Source organism: Drosophila tropicalis, unplaced genomic scaffold (assembly GCF_018151085.1).
Source record: "Drosophila tropicalis isolate 14030-0801.00 unplaced genomic scaffold, ASM1815108v1 contig_443, whole genome shotgun sequence".
NCBI lineage: Eukaryota > Metazoa > Arthropoda > Insecta > Diptera > Drosophilidae > Drosophila > Drosophila tropicalis.
The window spans coordinates 861,850-879,526 of record NW_027172907.1 but is presented as its reverse complement, the minus strand read 5'-3'; the positions used below and the strand labels follow the sequence as shown (position 1 = coordinate 879,526).

The window sequence follows — 17,677 nt, the reverse complement described above, 5'->3', positions numbered from 1 at the left end:
ATGCCGACACACATTCTTACTTACACACACACACACACACACACCAGCACACACACACACACACTAGCACACTCAATCATCATTGTATGTAAGTAAGTATCTGTGTGTTTACACAAACAGAGACATACAACAAAGTTTTCATTCGGCAAGCTCTTAGACACTCTTCTCTGTAAGCTGTCTTACTTGGTATGAAATGCAATAAGATTCTCTCGCGGCTGCCTGCCTGCCTGTCAGTCGTGTCGTCTGCGTTGTCACCGTTATCGCATTACATTCTCTAACAAGAGTTTTCTTTTTTTTTCTTGTGGTGTGCGATCGTTTGAATACCCTTTTTGCCCGGACTTACCCATATTATGAGTCAATCGCAAACGATCAATCAATGTCAGCTTAGGCAAAACGATGATTAAAAACCGAATGCAAATCGCTCGTTATTTCGGTTACAGCGAGATTGAATCTTCCTTCTTGGCAGAGACTCCTAACGGTATATTGCCCTTGTTATCGTGATCCTCACATTTTGGAACAAAGTGTATGCCTTCGTTTACCTTTAAAAGTCTTTTGTGTCAAGTAAAATCATTTCTTTCTAATCACAAACAAATGGTCATTGACCCGTATTAATAGTGATCATTCAGAAATCTAATCATCTGCTTTCTTCTTCAGATAAGGGATAACTTTTTTTGGGGTAAATTAAACATACGCATAACTTATGTTAACAACAAAGTATACAAATATATATATATATATTTTTTTTTTAAATAGACATACACATAACAGTACATAACGCAAAAGATGGAAATACATATAGATAGAAGTATAACTAGAGATAGAGAGTGAGAAAGAGAGAGATATATAGAGAGAGCTACTAACTAACTGCATAGACTCTACACTAACCAACAAGCTCAAGTTCAATTTCAGTTCAGTACAGTACAGTTCAGTTGTATCCGGTTTTGCTTTTCCTTTTACCTTAATCTGTGTGGTGCCAAAAGTGGGCGGCATTACTGTGCTGGAGACTGGTGTCTGGTATCTGGTATCTGGTGGTCTGGTGTCTGTTTGTGGATGTAAAAGATCCCTCGCTAGAATCTTTTCAGAAGAGGAGGGGTTTGTTTTTTTTAAATAGGTACGAGTACAAAAAAATTTGTGCATGCCCGCGCGCGTTTTTCAATGGTATTGATCATCTTTATGATTATGATCTCTCAACTACTAGCCTAGCCTTAAGCCTACATACATATACATATATATATATAAGAGAGGTGGTTGATGGGTAAAAAGTAATGCATTAATCCACCTCCAGTTTCCTAAAGCTACCCACAACACCGGCATCAATGTCCCCAATATCATTGCCAGCAAAATTGGCTGCCTCCTTTGTGACTTCAATTTGCATGTCGTCCAATGCCAAAATAGCTGCACGTCTTTGCACTAGCTTCTGTTTGAATTCCCCTAATCATATCGGCCATGGGCATTGTGCCGCCATATTCCTTGGGCAGAATTTCAGCATCGATTTTCGACTTTAGTATATCGACATTTTTGTGGACCTACAAAGAAATGCAATTAGAATCATTCAAAACAGATGTCAACAAGCAATTCACACTTACAATAATGCGTTTCTTTAACTTGTCACTCAGCATGGAGACACCCAGTTCGATGATTCGGTTGGCATAGTGGGGAATATTTACGAAATGTGTCTCCTTATGACGCATTGGGGTGGAATTTTGAATACACTTGACAATGCTGCGCAAATCGGTTAGAGACCAGAGACTAACAAATCCCATATTCATGCCGCTCTCATCATTGATATAAACATAACCAGCCACCTGAGAGTCCTCGTCATCCAAGAGAGCCTCACAAATCAAACTATGAACGCGGGCCATTTGCACCGAGGTGAACTGTTGGAGAGAAAAGAGACAACGTTTATTTACGGAATTCGGCAAGGTCATGCATGGGTTGATTGTTCTTTTGTCTTACCTTGTAGGGATCAAATTTAGCAGCCCTTGAAAATATAACCTGCCGTCCGCTTGAATCACGTTGAGGCAACGGCACCAGGTAACCGTTTTCAAATATCTCATTTATGGCCGGATCATTGATATCCAGCTGCTGGAACCACTGTGGAAACAATTGCCTGATGGTCAAATAACGTTCAAGCATCTCGCAGGCCGATGGTACTGAAAACTTTTTCGTACGCAGAAAACGCAACAGGAAGACGGCATCGGTACGGCATTTCTTAATATGCGGATGCTTGGCAATCCATTCGCGAAACTGTGCCAATGCCTGACGTCTTATATTCTCATCCTCATGCAATTCCTCCTTGGCCACCTGTTTCATTGCCGAACTCAGGCCACACACATATGGTGGATAATCATAGTCACTCTCAACGGTTGTGGCAGGACCATTGAATTTCGGTTGTTGCAAAACCTCCGTTTCCAACATCTGACCAATACAAAGAAAGAAAGACACAAAAAACAAATGTAATGCAGTGCAGAAGTTTGTCATTCACCGTCACCGTCACCGTCAGCGCCACCGTCACTGACCGCCGACCGCCGACACCACCACTGCCAGTGTCACTAATTGAGTGGTTGCCCTTGGTCAGCATCTCGGCAACTCGTAGCTAATCGCTTGCGCAACCCGAAATGTTAAAATTCATCGAACTCTCTGCGGGTCAACAAAGTTTACTAGCCCACATCGTAGACGTAGATGTTGACGTTAACGTTTCGGTTGCTTTTGCTTTTGTCGGTTGTCGGTCTCATGAATTAAACCCACTTGACTTTTGTCGACCAAAAAAAAAAAAAAAAAAAAAAAAACCGCGAGAGAGTGCGAAGTGCATTGCCCATTGGTTTTTCCCTCATCTTCTATAATAATGCGTGGGTCGATCACTCTATGAATATGCATGATAGAGATCGACCCTCTCTAGAGAGAGATGATCCAAAGTTTTCGACAGAGTTTGCTCCATTTTCATAGTCAAACGATTAGCTGTTTAGACTTTGCCAGCTGTTTCACCGGTCCATTGACCGTGACCTAAAATCTATGGGTGCCCCTCGATGGCTACTTTGCATATGAATAGTGTAAGAGAAAAGCTAAACTTGTCGCCGCATCAGAAAATAAAAAACCCATTTACTTTCGAAGGTCAGAGTAAAGCAAGAGAAAGAAAGATGATATCCAAAGTGAATTATATTATTAAGGTATATAACCACCGATACCGATCATTGCGGATGCCACAACGCCAACAGCAGGCCTTTTTTTCTTTTTTCTTTTTTGCTTTACAATGCAAATACCCTGCAAAATAAACAAGTCGTTGTCGTTGTGGGTTTTTGGTCAACAAACTATTTAGGAGGGGGTGACAGAGCCAGAGAGAGAGAGAGAGAGGGAGATACAGAGACACCACAATAAACCACACGGTATGTACATATAAAGTCTTAACAACTCAGAGTTTGTCCGTCGTCACCCCGCGGAACCGAAATCAAGTTTTTTTCACTTTCATGGCCTTCACACAGTTTTTTTTCTTGACTCTCTTTTTTTTTTTTTTTTGAATGTACATGGTAAAACGCGTTGCTGTTGTAAAATTAAATTGGTAATATGCCCTGCTTTGAATATATCTACTTATATATTAAGACATTACCTTACCCAACCCCACAGCCTACCTTACCCTACCCATGCCAACGGCCATATGTGCATATGTATATGTGTAAGACCCTTTTGGCCAAAACGAACGAACGAGCAGACATTGCGCTAACACCGATCATCATTTATGGGCCAGGTCACTCTACATTTGGCTTGCACGAAACGTGCGATTTATCATTTCTTTTTGGTTGGAGCCACCAAATCGTGAGAGGGGGGGCGGTAGGCAAGGTGGAGGGTATCCGCTCTGCCAATTAGCCTCCTCCTCTGCGTTCGTCGTTGGTTACATCACACACAACATAAAAAATAAACCTGGCAAACTAAAGTACAGCTTAAAAAAAAAAAAACCAACAAAAGAGAGTAAAGATTTCGCTCAAAACTGGTTTCACACATTTTTGTTTTTTTTTTACAAACGCTCCAGAGTTTGAGGTTATAGCCAAAGCCATAGAGCTCCCCATTTCCATTTCCCCATCCTCATCCTCCACCTCACCTCAATCTCCACCCACCTTTTGGCAATTTTGTTTGTTTATTTTTTTTTTTGTCGACTACACATCGTAGTCGTTGGCTCAATTTCAATTTAACAATTTTACGACTTAACGCTTTAGATTTTCCCTTCCGTATTATCGTTTTGAGATTGCATTTTGCCAAAGTGGTATAAATGTTGAATGAATAGCAATTTATATTCAAGTACAAGTACCTATTTCGATGATTGAATTGTACGTTTAGATAACCCTCAACGTGATTGGACAGAATAATGCAAAAATGCATCATTATTAATTATACAAAATATACACAGCACACATTATTCTTCTATACGTACAGTATTTCTCACCATAGTCGATAGTTCTTAAGTCATTGCACGTTTTTTGGCGCAAGGTCAGTCTATCGAAGTGCTTTACGTGAACGAACTCATAAGTACACAACAAATCTATTGGAGTTTCTAATACGAAACTACAAAGTATCGGTTTGTTAGTATTTCAAAATTGTTGACCGTTATTCTAATGAATGGAGTGAGTCTGTCAGGAACTACATATGTACATTTGCTTTGTATCGAGTAAATTTCAACTAAAAGTGTTTCTTAAGACGTGAAGAAGTGCATTTTGGGCCAAGTTTTGAGTGAGAAATGTCATCGTGCCAATACTTAATTTTAAACTAATCAATGAGTCCTTTTTAAGTGTAGTGCAGGATTCGTAAGAGCTTTTTAAAGTGCATTATGAACGACTATATCAAGTTAATAATTGCTAACTTTAGTAGAACCAAAAAAGTATCGAAAAGGAATTCGACCTATTAAAAAGTAGTGCAGGATTCCGAATAACTCTCAATTGATGAAATGTTGCAGTCATTCTGTAATTCTCCTTTAATTTTGCAGCTATTGGCCAAGGCAATTGCTAAACCATTCACGGTTGGAATATTTATAACCATTTCAGACAAGTGTACATATTGACGTCTTTGCCATGATTTTAATGGTCTTGCTTGTTGGCCAACTACACAACACTTTGCTGCGCCATCGTTGGACAAGACCTTGACGGGGCCTTTTTGATTTTATTTTTTATGAGCTGTCGGTAGGGGAAAACATTACAAAAGACTTGCAGTCAAAAGTAATTAAATTGGCTCATCGTTCGCTTAATGCACATGGAATTTCAAAGTTAAACAATAGTTTTTATATAGCCTTGAATATCAAAAGTCGTTGTCATCTCCGTTCTCGAGTGAAAAGTGAAAAGCGATGGGAGCTGCTGCTCACAATTCGTTGAGGGGGAAATCAAATCAAAGGAGGGGGCAGATCAAGATTGCCCAGGCGTACGCCCAAGGCATACAGAGAGCCAGAGACTCCACAGAGACTAAGCTAACGACCATCAACAACTACCACGACTCTGGCTTCCGACCAAGACGAACCTCTCGAGCTCCACAGCTGAAGGCAGCGGTGAAAGCGAAAGTTTTTCTCGCCGCTGCACACAACACACTCAGTTTTTCTCGATTATGTAAATAATGCTAAACAACATTACAGGAAAAAAAAAATAGTAATAATAATTAAAAAAAAAAAAAAAAAAAAAAATTGTATATTTTTTTCTCTTGTATCCTTTTGTTCCATAATTTTTAACTCACATTTTTTGTTTGTTTTTGGTTGTTGTTTTGATTTATAGAGCGAAAACTGTTTCACGCACTGTGTGTCGCTCTCTTTCGTCAGACGACAGAAATTTCACAAGTCGCAAAAAAAAATAATTAATTATATAAATTTTTGTTTTTCAGTTCAGCTCGATATATAATTTTTTTTCTTTTTTTGTTAATCTTGACTTGGCTGCTTGGATTCGACTGGACTGGACTGGGTCTGGGGGTCTTGGTCTGTCTACTGGGGGACTAAACTGGGGCCAACAATGGTTGGTTGTGAACGCGTAGACGCTTTGAGCGAAACTGTTGAATTTGGTTAAACTGAAAATTTATTTAAACCTCGCTCGCTCGTTCGCGGAGCTCAACGATGGTTTTCACTCACAACGTGAGTGAAAAACGACGAATGTGAAATGAATTAAAAAACAAAAACTCAAAAAAAAACGTTAATAACTCCCGACTACTCAACTGCCACCCCCCCTCTCTCTATCTCTCTCACTCTGTCTCTTCCTCAATAGCCCTATAGTACATAGATTTTATAAATTTAGATTTGAACTTTTTTTTTTTTTAGTGCCTATTCTTAGATGACGTAGCTGAGGTCAGTTCTTAGTTGGGAAGGCAAACATCTGGCCCATACCTAACTCCAGTTCAATCTAATTCTTTATGAGGTTAAAGATGTTTCATTGCCCGCAAACAACCCACAGCCATGCCCCTTCCCCTCCCTCTCTGTCTCTCTCTCTGCTACTGCCTCTTCCACCCATTTCTTTAAGGTATTTTTGGATTTATAAATATAGGAGGGGGAGTGGAGTAAGGAGGGTGCGATGGGACTTGTGTCAGGTTGAAAGGGGCCAAAGCCATATTAACTGAAATTCCATTTAGCGCGTGTGTCGCTGTTAGCCACTAAATTAGAATCTATAAAAATCTTGAAATTATGTTCTCTTACGTAAACCAAAAAAAAAAAAAACTTCAAACTATAAGTGACTTTTGAGTACATTATCTTATAGATATAATCTATAGATACATACATATATATAACTCAAGATGAAATTTACCGACAAAAACCTACAAAAAATAAACATTAAGCGGCTCATCAGCGCGTAATGTTCTGCATAATCTACAAATAATTGATCATGGTCAGGTGATAGGCGATATTTTGACTATATGCCATTACGCATAATAACATTTTCATGCCTCATTTCTGTTCTCCTTTTGCCGGATCTAATTGCATCCATCCATCCATTGATTCCGCCACAGAATTGGATACTCTTATCGCCATCTACACAGCGAGAAAGTTAACTAATTTAGTTTAGAATTCTTGAATAATTGATTTTTTCTGGGATTTTTTTTTTTTTTTTTTTTGCCATATCACTCTCGGGGGACCCTTTAATTTTTTTATCAAATTTCTTTTGTTTTTTGACTTTAAATTTGAATCGGAAAGAATATTAGGAAAAATGGCTAAAAATTGTTTAAGTTCTAGAAATTGTTAGGGATTTATGTATATTACCTATCCAACAAAGGGTTTTCAACCGATGCAGTTAGTCGCCGATTTTTAATGAGGCAGCTTAATTCAGACGCAACTCAATTAGTGGATTAAACAAATCGAAAAAGTTTGCTTAACATTTTAACTTAGGGTTGTCAACGGGGTGACAGTGTGGTGGGGTGTATGCGGGCCACCTTCCACACGTCCCCGTCCCATTAAGCCCAAGTGTAAAAGCGACTTGTCATCTCCTCATCATCATCATCACCATCATTATCATCATCATCAACGAACAGTGCTCTTAAAAAGTTGTCATCATTCCTAAATAACGTAAGTAAAAACACTTGCAATATAAAGTAAGGAGACACAGCTTGACTGCAATTTATTGTTTTTACATAGTATATTATAGTTTACATCACTTGACTTAAAACTCAATGGCAAAGGGATAATACTTGTGATTCTGCCCCTTGATTAGATTGAATGGCACCAAACGTTCGCCAGTATGAAAACCATCCAACACTTCAATCTCCTCCGAGTTCAACTCGAAATCAAAGATATTGAAATTTTCGCTAATACGTTCGGTATTCGACGACTTTGGTATGGGTATGACACCAATTGCCACCTGCAGCATATAAAAAAAAAAATAATAAAAAACAAAGTATATAATTAAGATCGAGTGGCCGGCGAATATTTAAGTTTTCGACTAGAACCACTTACCAAATACTTTAAAACAATCTGTGGCGCCGTTTTGCCATACTTTTCGGCAATGGCCTTCACTTTGGGCGAGTAAACAAATTCAGGCTTCTGTTCATCTGGCTTAGGGCGTCCCAGAGGTGAGTAGGCAGTCAGGGTAACGCCACGTTCCTTGCAGAAAGCTGTCAGTTTCTTCTGATTGAGGGCTGGCGAGCACTCAACCTGATTGGTAACTGGTTTAATTTCGCAATTGTCCAAAACGCGTTGCAATTGCTCGCTATTAAAATTGGACACACCAATGCTGCGAACCAAGCCCAATTTCACCAACTTCTCCATGGCCTTGTAAGTGTCCAAATAGTCGACATCAGAAAGCTGCAGTACTCCGGCCTCGTCCTTAGGTAGCAAAGTCTCCTCGTTCACATATTTATAGCCCACGGGCAAGTGCATTAAATAAAGATCGATATAGTCAAGACCAAAGTTAGCCAGCTGCTTTCGGCATGCACCCTCAACGCGGTCAGGCTCATGGTGGATGTTCCAGAGCTATGCGAAAAGACTAATTAGAGTAGAATTTGTATAAAGAAAATCAATTTCACTTACCTTTGTGACCAGGAAGATATCCTCTCGCTTGACCACACCTTCTGCTATCTTTTCACGGATGGCCTTGCCCACCTCGCCTTCATTTTGATAGAAATAGGCCGTGTCTATATGACGATAACCGACATCTATGGCATGCTTGACGGCAATTTCTCCCTCATTGTTTTTGGACTGCAAATAGAGAAATACATATAAATACATAAATATCCAAATTAAGTACAAACTATCCCCCCCATCTCCCTCCAATCTATCTGTGCGTGTGTGTGTATCTAGATAACCATGTGCTTTTTAGCTCGTCTTTGGTCGATGATAGTTGGATTCTTTTATGATCGCCCTCGAGTACGATTCAGTATAAACACCATTGAGAACGCCAAGATGCGAGAAAATAACAACCGGAATAACATTAGGGATTATATTAACCAACAAAAGCGTTTGGCACGCGCAAGATATGAAAAACTATGATTTTTGGATATTATAAAAGTAAGTCATCTTTATATAATACATACGTATGTACATAAGTATAACTAATACAATATATATATTTTATCTAATATGGATAATATTGATGATATTTGGCCTTCTCAAATTTCCAGATTCGCAAGCCTTTATTCCATTTTTCCAATTTCTGTCGCTCCGACACCGACAGAGTAAAGTCAAAAATTTGCAAATTCTCAAACAAATGATTAATTTGGGCTGCCTTGGGTATTGGTATTAGACCTATGTCCACCTGTAGAGTATTTATAACGCAAAATAAATGAAATTGTAAAAATTTATTGTTTCTGAAAAATTGTTTTGTGTACCAAATATCTTAAGACGATTTGTGCTGGCGACTTTTCATATTTCTTTGAGATTTCCAAAATTTGAACATCCGTATAGTAGTCAGGCAGGGGTTTACTTAATTTTGGACGACCCAAGGGGGAGTAGGCGGTCACCGCTATATTTTCTGTTTCGCAATACTTTAGCAAGGGCCATTGTATCAATTCAATATGACATTCGATTTGTAATGCAACCGGCTTTATATGACAATTATCAATTAAACGTTGCAATTGCGCTAGATTGAAATTGGAAACGCCAAGACTACGAACTAGACCCATTTCCACGAGTTTCTCCATAGCCCTATAGGTATCCAAATAGTCCACATTGCTGAAACAAAAAAGAAACAACAGTTGAAATTGATATCGAAAGAAAATTATACATGTCTAAAAGGTTCTTTCTCACTTGGTCCATAGTTCTTCATTCCTATGAGGCATTAGATCGTCATCACTCAGATAGTTAACGCCCACCGGTGAGTGCATGAGATAAAGATCAATATATTCCACATTAAGTAGCCTCAGTTGCATTCGACAAGCGTCCAGCACACGAAAGGGTTCATGATAAATGTCCCACAGCTATTAGTGATTAAAAATCTTTAGTTAATATATATGTAAATGCATTTTTAACACATTTCCCACTTACCTTGGTAACCAAAAACACCTGTTCCCGCTGAATTTTTCCAGCTGAGATCTCTTCACTGAGAACTTTACCGATTAAAGCCTCGTTGCGGTAAAGATAAGCCGTATCTATGTGACGGTAGCCCGTCTCCAATGCATAACGCACTGCATTTTCACATTTCGATTTTTTCAACTACAAAATTTTCGTTCAGTGTAAGAAAGCCAACAGTGTATTACAAATGTGACTGTACAGCAACACAAACACTTTTTTTACAATAAGAATTGGAACTTATTGAAATCAATTGAAACTTTTAAACTAAATATTTGGTTCTTAAGTCACTTTTTAGTCTCGCAATATAATAGAAATACTTAAGCCTAGCAACACAAATTTCGTGCCACTGTTGAATCATAGATAACTGCAGCCGGCTTCACTTGTTGCTTTATTTGACATGAGATAACTGTATGCTGGCAAGTTAAAAAAATATCTGTATACAATCATCTAATTGCCCATACAGATACACAGATAATGCTGCATACATACATACATATACATATGTATGTACATACATATGTACATATATTAGAATATTTATGTATTATATACTACATACAAATACATTATGGAATAATCTTTAGTTTTTAGACTCACCTCATAGGTGCCCAAGCCTAGAACAGGCATTTCATAGCCATTGTTTAATTTCACAGTTGGAGCCAATTTCATATTTAAATTGCAAATTGTGCGTAAATTTGTGAAATTAGATTTAACACGATACCGGCACAAAGTTACGCCAATTATAAATGATTTTTTACAAATTTCTGCCAGCATCTTACCAACACTAAACAGTGTCAAAGTGCTAGAGATGACAAAATTTCCAGTTATTCGAGTGAAAGTAAATATTTAAAAAAAAATAAACATAATATATACTTAACACCAATCTCTAAAGTTTAATGAATACAGATGTAACTGATGGTAGTAAAAACAGATTAGGTATTTTTCAACACTAGTCACAATTTACAGCTGTTTGTACTCGTCGAAACGTAAACATAGCAAATTGCAGTCAGTCGTCAGATAAAGCAAACAATGGATACGGATCTTGAATCCTTTAATGGCTTCAGTGCTGGGAACTCGGCTGCTGAGGTATTTATACAAGGATTGGCGGGCATGGTCAATCAAGGCGACGTCGAGACCATGATCAGGGCCCAAAAACAAATGTAAGAGCATAGAATACAAATACCGTTAATATCTATGGGGAAATGTAAATAAATCAATATTCCATACAGGCTCCAGCGGTTTGAGAAGACCAACGAAATGTTGCTTAATTGTAATGCCCTGTCACAAAGTCGACTGAAGACTGCCAATGAGGATTTCAAGCGACATGTCAAATGTCTAGGCGAAATGAAGAAGGATCTTGACTATATATTCAGAAAAATTAGAATTATCAAGCAGAAATTGCAGCAGCAATATCCTGTCATTTATGCCGAAGTGCAACCACAACAGAAGCAACGCAGCAGTTTGGCAGAAGAAGCGGAAGATGAAACGGAAACAGCATCAACATCTAAAGCAAAAGCAACAGGAGGAGAAGGAGCAGCAGCATCATTACCACTTCTGCTAACAGAGGTCGCAACAGAAGGTGGAGCAGCAAAAGTAGCGGCAGTAGATGAAGGCTCAGCTGCAACCACTTCAACAAAGACAACTGCCGCCTCTGGATCAAAGAAATGTGGCGCGACTATTGAATACGTTCAAATGGAAGAGGCTATAGATAATGGTGTAGTAGAACTGGAAAATGAGCTAATTAAACGCGTCTGCTCAGTTGAAATAGCTAATCCCAATGATTCCTCAGATTGTACATCCGAGGACACGGGTTAGTTGACTTTCCTGGCCCCTTAGTTAAATATACATATACATACATAAATATTTATTAAATTTAAAAATAACCTAAAAAAGTAAACCAAATTTAGAATATAATCTGATACTTATACTGCTTGGGCACTTTTGAGATTATGACGCGTCCATCATAGCTAAGGGAGGCAAATACCCAAGGATCAACATTGCTCCATTCGGCACAGTAAACTGAATCCTCATGCTGGTCAAATGTTTGCAGCAATCCATCCGAGAGCAAGGGACGTTGACGTTCTTCTCCTCCACCTTCAGTGTTAACTTCATCCTGAGAATGTAACTCGGAGCTGACAGATCCCGCGCATGTCAGCAACACCTTGCAGTCACTGGAACTTGAGAGTAGGAGCTGATCATGGAATGTATTGAAACGCACAGACCAAATCCAATGCGAATGGTCGCTTCGCTCAAAAACTGGTATTTTTGGCATTCTATAATCCCAGATTTTTAGATATCCATCATCTCCGCCAGTCATTACGTGACATTGTTTGTTGGGATTGCAATCAAGATCACGAACAAGCTGTCCGTGCGCATCGCTTATACTCCAGGCACAATGCTGCGTGTCCCTTACGTCGTATGAGCTCAGGGTGCAATCGTGGAGAGTCAGAAATTGATTACCCTGATGATGGTGTGACCATTTGCCAGTGGTAAACGGTGGAATATGTTTCGAATTCGAACCGGATCCGACCAAATCGGCTATTATCCGTGTCGATGATTCGGCCCGCTGCATCAATGCCACTTTGCTTCCCACCACACAGGCCAAAGTTTGCTCCTGACTAGGATGGAACTCAATTGTCTTGACACGTCCACCATAGGCGGTCGTATCCAAAACCTCCACCTGCTTCCAGGGTATATATTCGGACTTTAGTTGTTCTGTGCGGACTGAACTTAGGTCATCGGGTAGTGTCAATACAGCCGCCTGGGTTATCACCTGTGCACCCTTTTGGTACACAGAAGCCAACAAGTTGGCTTGGTGAGGACAACTTCTTAGATTCCATACTTCTCCCAGAGAGTGCTCGAATATCTATGCGAAAGCAACCGAATTTATTACTAGGGATCGAAAATTATTTGGGTCTTAGATTGACTCTACCTTGGATTGGATGTTTCCTTGCTCTTCGTCATATTGCAACAGATGCAATTGATTGGTATTGGTCGGCTTAAGGGAATTGGTGGCTATGAAAAAACGGACATCGTTGCCTTCACCATATTGAGGAGTCAGTGCGCGAGCCTGTAGTTCCAAGCCGTAAATAATCAGGCTACTATCATTCTCATCCATTTGTTGTTTTCTTTCGTTTTGTTTGGTTACTTTTCTTGGTACATATCTTGACTCTGTTGCTGCCTCTGTCGAATTAATCGACGGTTATACGGGGCAACCTCACGATTTCGCGTCACCAAAAAGACGTTAATTTTAAAATCGATAAATTCATTCAAGTTACATTTGGGATTATTCTTCGTTATAGGAATGGTAGAAGTAAAAATAAATTTATTTACTTTGTATAATACAGGGCTTTATGATAAGCATCTAGGTTATTTTTTTTTAAAAACAATATGTATTATTCTCGCCACATCTCGTTCTAAGTTATCGTGTGAACGTAGCACTCGCTAGATTACAGCTGTCACTGGTTGGGAATGAAGCCTATGAAATACAACCCTGTGCACGCTTCAACTGTGTTTTCTCCTTTCCCCCCATTTTGTTTTAATGTAAAGCCTAAGCACACACACAAAAGTGAAAAAAGATTTTCCTAATTCCAACTCTTTCAAAAAAAAAAATAAATAAATAACAAACGCGCATATTCTGATCCAGCTCCAAAATTATTATCGCATATATATATGTATATATAAATACTATATTTAAACGTTTAGAAACATTCAAGTCAAGAAAGAAAACACTAAATTCCAAAGGGACACAGCACGGCAGCAAACATCAAAGCAACCATTTAACCGACGATCCAGTCAAGAAACCATCAAGTTACTCAAGATTCACAATGGCACAGAATATCAGCCCAGAGCAAAGCGGAGGTGCTGGCGGCAGCAGCAAACACACTGATGACTCGTTGCCCGTTAAAGACAATCATGCTGTGAGCAAAAGGTGAGAGGACGACGAGCGCGCCAAATCCGAGTGACTTTGCATTAATCTCCCTCCAACTTATCCTCCTCTTCAACATCTCTCCTCGTCTATATTTTTCCCGCAGACTGCACAAGGAACTTATGAATTTAATGATGGCCAATGAGAAGGGGATTTCAGCATTTCCGGATGGCGAGAACATCTTTAAATGGGTGGGCACACTGGAGGGCCCACGGAATACAGTATATGCCAATCAAACATATCGCCTTTCCCTCGATTTCCCCAACTCGTATCCATATGCTGCGCCAGTAGTCAAGTTCCTGACGCCCTGCTTTCATCCAAATGTTGATTTGCAGGGGGCCATTTGTCTTGATATATTAAAGGACAAATGGTCAGCATTATATGATGTTCGTACCATATTGTTGTCTATACAATCACTGCTTGGAGAACCGAACAACGAAAGTCCATTAAACGCGCAGGCCGCGATGATGTGGCACGATCAAACGGAGTATAAAAAATATTTGGATGCCTTCTATGAGAAGCATAAGGACACCTAAAAGCAGAGATAATCCAGAGACGAAGACAACAACAACATCAGCAAAAGCAAAAACGAACAGCATAAGCAGCACAACAACGACGAACATCATATACTCTCATACCCACAAACTATGCTCATATTGCAGCGTATTTATTAACATAGTGTGCAAGCAACTCCGACATCTCCCCCCAAAAAGGGGCTTAAACTCTACCAACCAGCTACCACCTCCATTACCAAAAATAATACCACCACAACACCACCACCACCACCACCCAAAAAAAAACCGTCAGCTTTTTCTTTTCCTTTCTAGGATATATCCATATCCACAACTCTCAAAGCCATACAATTTGGAATTTCTCTTGTGTGTGTGTGTTTTTGCTTAGTTTGGTTGGATCTAATCTAATTTTGAATTGAGTCTCCCTACCACCCTCCGTCTCCTACAATAGCCACCATCTCAACCCGAAAATACGATATACATACATCTATATATATATATACATACATGTAATTTACACAGCTGTCCGTTTCTATCTTTTATTATGGTTACTAAGTAAAAATTTTAGTTTAATTGTTTTTTTATGAATGGATAAATAATATGTATGTAAGCGCGCGCAAGGGTTACGCCTAGTTCTTTATTTTTCTCTCATATGTATTTTATATTATGGGCCATTTAATCGATGTGAATGTGTTAGCCAAAATCTCTTCGAGAAATCTTATATCCCGAAATGTGTTGTATGTCCTTTCTAGTTATTTTTTTTTCTTAGCGGTAAGAAGCCATTTGCATCCATCATCTATAAATCCTCTCATTGTAACAAGTTGAGTTAGCTTGAAGTTATTGAAAAAAAAGGGAAAAAACCCCAACATCTATATATATTAATAAAAACGAATTATTGATCTGATCTCGACGATCTCGAACTAATGGGTAAAGGGTACATCTACATTGATTTTCAATCGAAATGCAATCCTTGATTGCAGATATATGTATTTTTCCTTAATCTTAACATTTGGAAGCTCAATTTTTTTCTATAACTAATTCTATAACAAGAGATAAAATCGGTAACTATTTGTTTTAAATGGAAGCAATACTAGGAATGTATATATAAAGAGTATACATATAAGCGTAAGCGTGATAAAGCTATTGAACTTAATGCCTCTTCATGTGTGATATAAGATCGAGACGTGATCCAGCTAGACGTCCGCATTTCTTGCATCTGAGAAGATTTCGTTTGCTATGATGTCTCAACATGTGATCCTTCATATTCTCTTTGGTATAAAAACGCTGATCGCAATTAATGCAACAATAGCGACGCTCCTCCAGTTTCCGATGTACCCATTGATGGCGTGTCAAATGACTTTTGCGTCCATATGACTTGCCACACTTATCACATACGTGACCCGGGGATTCCTCCTCCTTTGCTTTGGTCTCGTGCTGCCTGCGAAAATGATAGATCAAACTTCGTTCGGCACTGTAGACTTTGTTACATTTCGGGCATGGATATGTGATACGTTCATTGGGATTTTGATGAACATCTCGCAAATGTATGTCGAGCAGATTAGAGCGGGCAAAATGTTTGCCGCAATGCACACAGGTATATGGATTTTCACCTTTATGCTGTTTTAGATGAGCCTCAAGGAGTAGACTTTTATAGAAGCCACGCCCACAAATATGACAATCTAGTGTATAACGTAATCCTCGTTTTCTTTGTGCTGATGCTGACGCCGTGTTGACCACTTTGCGTGAGATCCTCTCCTTGCCAAGGCTATCCTTAGCCGTTTCATCCTCAATGATATAAACCTCCTCCTAGAAAAGAAAGGGAAATCATTTTAGTAAACCGAATGATAGAAAATCCATTGGAAAAATCAGCTACACTTATATCTAACAATAAGAATTGTAAATATTTCTGTTTGACCGTTTTTGTACTTTCCCTCTTCCCCATCTGATAATAGAGTTCAAAAATTAAACATTACCTGATTATACTTTTGTGAGTAACCAGGTTTAGAAGCTGATAAACTGGCCAAGTTTAGAATCTTTTATTTAACTGACTTCCACCTGCTATTATCTATTCCACTTGATTCCGCCAAACTTTCCGTTGTGAATCTCTAATCTAATAATACATAAATAACTGATGACTGTTTGAACTGATTAGAAGGAGGTATCAATTGAACATATTAATATCATGAGCCTTATTTATTTATCTAAAGTTTCTATATTATGCTACCGAATGTACCTACATTTGTTTGTTTATGATCTTTTTTGTTTATGAGGCTCTCATCGCAATTCGAGTGTGTGGTGGGAGTAGGGAGAAAGAAATTAAATGCCGTCCACTATATAGCCAGTGTAAGTCTGTCCGTATGTCGTCTATATATATATGTATTGGTGTGTGTGTGTGTGTGTGTGTGTGTGTGTACTGCCTTCCGTATCCACGCGCTCCACGCTGCTAGGCAACCAAGTGAAGTGATAGTTAAGTGATTAGATTATAACTAGAGAGCGCCCGTATAGCAATCAAACACACGCCCACATTTGCTTTTGGGCTTGAGGTGGAACTCACAATATCTTCAATGAGTTCTGCAGCCTTGGCCTTTGGTAATTCTTTCTGCTCCTCCTCGTCCACCATTAACAAATTTTCTATTTCGATTTCCACTTCGAACTCATTTTTGTTGGCTCCATCCTCTTTGACTTCCTTGAGGAGATTTTGAAAATTCTTCAAGGACTCTTCGCACATGCATTGAAAATCATGGAATTTCTGAACCAATTGATAACAACACTCGCAAATACATTGCAGCACCACATCCTCATGCTGATTGCCGTCGATATCCATGAGATTTGATTTGCCTCCAGTGCAGGCCGAAAATTTGCGTGCCAAATCCTGTATGGCAAATAAATCGTATGAAGTATCCTGCGGTTGCAGCAAAACTAAACAGGCTCGACATAACAACATTTTCCTGCGCTTCCTTTTGATGCTGCTGCTCCTCCTCGTTTCTTTGACATCCGTAACCGCATCTGCAGCTACGCCAACCGCTCGAGGCGCGCGAAGTTTCTGTTTTGATTTCATAGTAGCAGCAGCACAATCTCATACGGGCAGAGGCGAGGCGGGCTGAGCTGCTCAGCCGGCATAAATTGAAATCAATTATGACAATTTACCGCAAGAGTATTGCACTGCCCAAAAACAACAATACAAAACGTAACTCTTAGCCCTGCCCCTCCCCTCTAACAACACCAATCATTTTAGGACAATATAAAAAGCTGCATGCTCTCCCGATACACACTCAACTCAAACGC

General features: G+C 39.2%; 6 protein-coding genes and 1 long non-coding RNA gene across 10 annotated transcripts; 3 read left to right on the top strand and 4 right to left on the bottom strand.

The window, feature by feature from the left end:
- The first annotated feature begins 496 nt into the window (after positions 1 to 496).
- Positions 497 to 9,251, top strand: LOC137574356 (uncharacterized). 3 transcript variants are annotated; one of them, XR_011031985.1, is made up of 3 exons: positions 497 to 523; positions 8,763 to 8,950; positions 9,064 to 9,251. It is a non-coding gene; the product is annotated as an uncharacterized lncRNA (long non-coding RNA). The 3 variants fall into 3 exon arrangements; XR_011031984.1 differs by lacking the exon at positions 497 to 523 and adding an exon at positions 7,146 to 7,513; XR_011031983.1 differs by lacking the exon at positions 497 to 523 and adding an exon at positions 7,146 to 7,513 and having other exon boundaries at positions 8,744 to 8,950.
- LOC137573979 (clavesin-1) lies at positions 714 to 6,001 on the bottom strand. Its single transcript, XM_068286087.1, is given in 5 exon segments — positions 714 to 1,432; positions 1,434 to 1,526; positions 1,587 to 1,877; positions 1,957 to 2,418; positions 5,707 to 6,001. Coding segments are annotated over 4 exon segments (1,008 nt in total). The 5' UTR covers positions 5,707 to 6,001; the 3' UTR covers positions 714 to 1,270.
- LOC137574353 (1,5-anhydro-D-fructose reductase) lies at positions 7,536 to 10,859 on the bottom strand. 2 transcript variants are annotated; one of them, XM_068286651.1, is made up of 5 exons: positions 10,550 to 10,859; positions 9,926 to 10,093; positions 9,689 to 9,858; positions 9,271 to 9,613; positions 9,003 to 9,197 (listed from the first exon to the last, which is right to left on the bottom strand). In XM_068286651.1, exons 1-5 carry the CDS (start codon positions 10,724 to 10,726, stop codon positions 9,018 to 9,020), a joined length of 1,038 nt encoding a protein of 345 aa, XP_068142752.1. In that variant the 5' UTR covers positions 10,727 to 10,859; the 3' UTR covers positions 9,003 to 9,017. The 2 variants fall into 2 exon arrangements, with proteins under 2 accessions (XP_068142751.1, XP_068142752.1); XM_068286650.1 differs by lacking the exons at positions 9,003 to 9,197; positions 9,271 to 9,613; positions 9,689 to 9,858; positions 9,926 to 10,093 and adding exons at positions 7,536 to 7,805; positions 7,901 to 8,416; positions 8,474 to 8,641 and having other exon boundaries at positions 10,550 to 10,784.
- On the top strand, positions 10,814 to 11,877 carry LOC137574354 (kxDL motif-containing protein CG10681). Its single transcript, XM_068286652.1, has 2 exons — positions 10,814 to 11,112; positions 11,182 to 11,877. Exons 1-2 carry the CDS (start codon positions 10,982 to 10,984, stop codon positions 11,765 to 11,767), a joined length of 717 nt encoding a protein of 238 aa, XP_068142753.1. The 5' UTR covers positions 10,814 to 10,981; the 3' UTR covers positions 11,768 to 11,877.
- Positions 11,802 to 13,248, bottom strand: LOC137574352 (EARP and GARP complex-interacting protein 1). The gene is made up of 2 exons (XM_068286649.1): positions 12,885 to 13,248; positions 11,802 to 12,818 (listed from the first exon to the last, which is right to left on the bottom strand). Exons 1-2 carry the CDS (start codon positions 13,068 to 13,070, stop codon positions 11,856 to 11,858), a joined length of 1,149 nt encoding a protein of 382 aa, XP_068142750.1. The 5' UTR covers positions 13,071 to 13,248; the 3' UTR covers positions 11,802 to 11,855.
- A 206-nt stretch (positions 13,249 to 13,454) lies between these two features.
- vih (ubiquitin conjugating enzyme vih) lies at positions 13,455 to 15,296 on the top strand. Its single transcript, XM_068286653.1, has 2 exons — positions 13,455 to 13,883; positions 13,987 to 15,296. Exons 1-2 carry the CDS (start codon positions 13,780 to 13,782, stop codon positions 14,414 to 14,416), a joined length of 534 nt encoding a protein of 177 aa, XP_068142754.1. The 5' UTR covers positions 13,455 to 13,779; the 3' UTR covers positions 14,417 to 15,296.
- A 45-nt stretch (positions 15,297 to 15,341) lies between these two features.
- LOC137574351 (zinc finger protein 436) lies at positions 15,342 to 17,565 on the bottom strand. The gene is made up of 2 exons (XM_068286647.1): positions 16,947 to 17,565; positions 15,342 to 16,198 (listed from the first exon to the last, which is right to left on the bottom strand). The coding sequence occupies exons 1-2, from the start codon at positions 17,448 to 17,450 to the stop codon at positions 15,542 to 15,544; spliced, it is 1,161 nt and encodes a 386-aa protein (XP_068142748.1). The 5' UTR covers positions 17,451 to 17,565; the 3' UTR covers positions 15,342 to 15,541.
- Between the last annotated feature and the right edge of the window lie 112 nt (positions 17,566 to 17,677).

Bases quoted from the DNA above. Each gene is read 5' to 3' on its own strand.
- LOC137574353 (XM_068286650.1), bottom strand. From the start codon at position 10,726: ATGCTGGCAGAAATTTGTAAAAAATCATTTATAATTGGCGTAACTTTG. The intron at 8,642-10,549 runs GTGAGTCTAAAA...CTCTATTTGCAG, and splicing joins TAGGCTTGGGCACCTATGAG to TCCAAAAACAATGAGGGAGA. The intron at 7,806-7,900 runs GTAAGTGGTTCT...TATATGCTGCAG, and splicing joins AGATTGTTTTAAAGTATTTG to GTGGCAATTGGTGTCATACC.
- LOC137574354 (XM_068286652.1), top strand. From the start codon at position 10,982: ATGGATACGGATCTTGAATCCTTTAATGGCTTCAGTGCTGGGAACTCG. The intron at 11,113-11,181 runs GTAAGAGCATAG...TATTCCATACAG, and splicing joins ATCAGGGCCCAAAAACAAAT to GCTCCAGCGGTTTGAGAAGA.
- LOC137574352 (XM_068286649.1), bottom strand. From the start codon at position 13,070: ATGGATGAGAATGATAGTAGCCTGATTATTTACGGCTTGGAACTACAG. The intron at 12,819-12,884 runs GTAGAGTCAATC...GCTTTCGCATAG, and splicing joins AAGGAAACATCCAATCCAAG to ATATTCGAGCACTCTCTGGG.
- vih (XM_068286653.1), top strand. From the start codon at position 13,780: ATGGCACAGAATATCAGCCCAGAGCAAAGCGGAGGTGCTGGCGGCAGC. The intron at 13,884-13,986 runs GTGAGAGGACGA...TTTTTCCCGCAG, and splicing joins AATCATGCTGTGAGCAAAAG to ACTGCACAAGGAACTTATGA.
- LOC137574351 (XM_068286647.1), bottom strand. From the start codon at position 17,450: ATGAAATCAAAACAGAAACTTCGCGCGCCTCGAGCGGTTGGCGTAGCT. The intron at 16,199-16,946 runs GTGAGTTCCACC...TTTCTTTTCTAG, and splicing joins CAGAACTCATTGAAGATATT to GAGGAGGTTTATATCATTGA.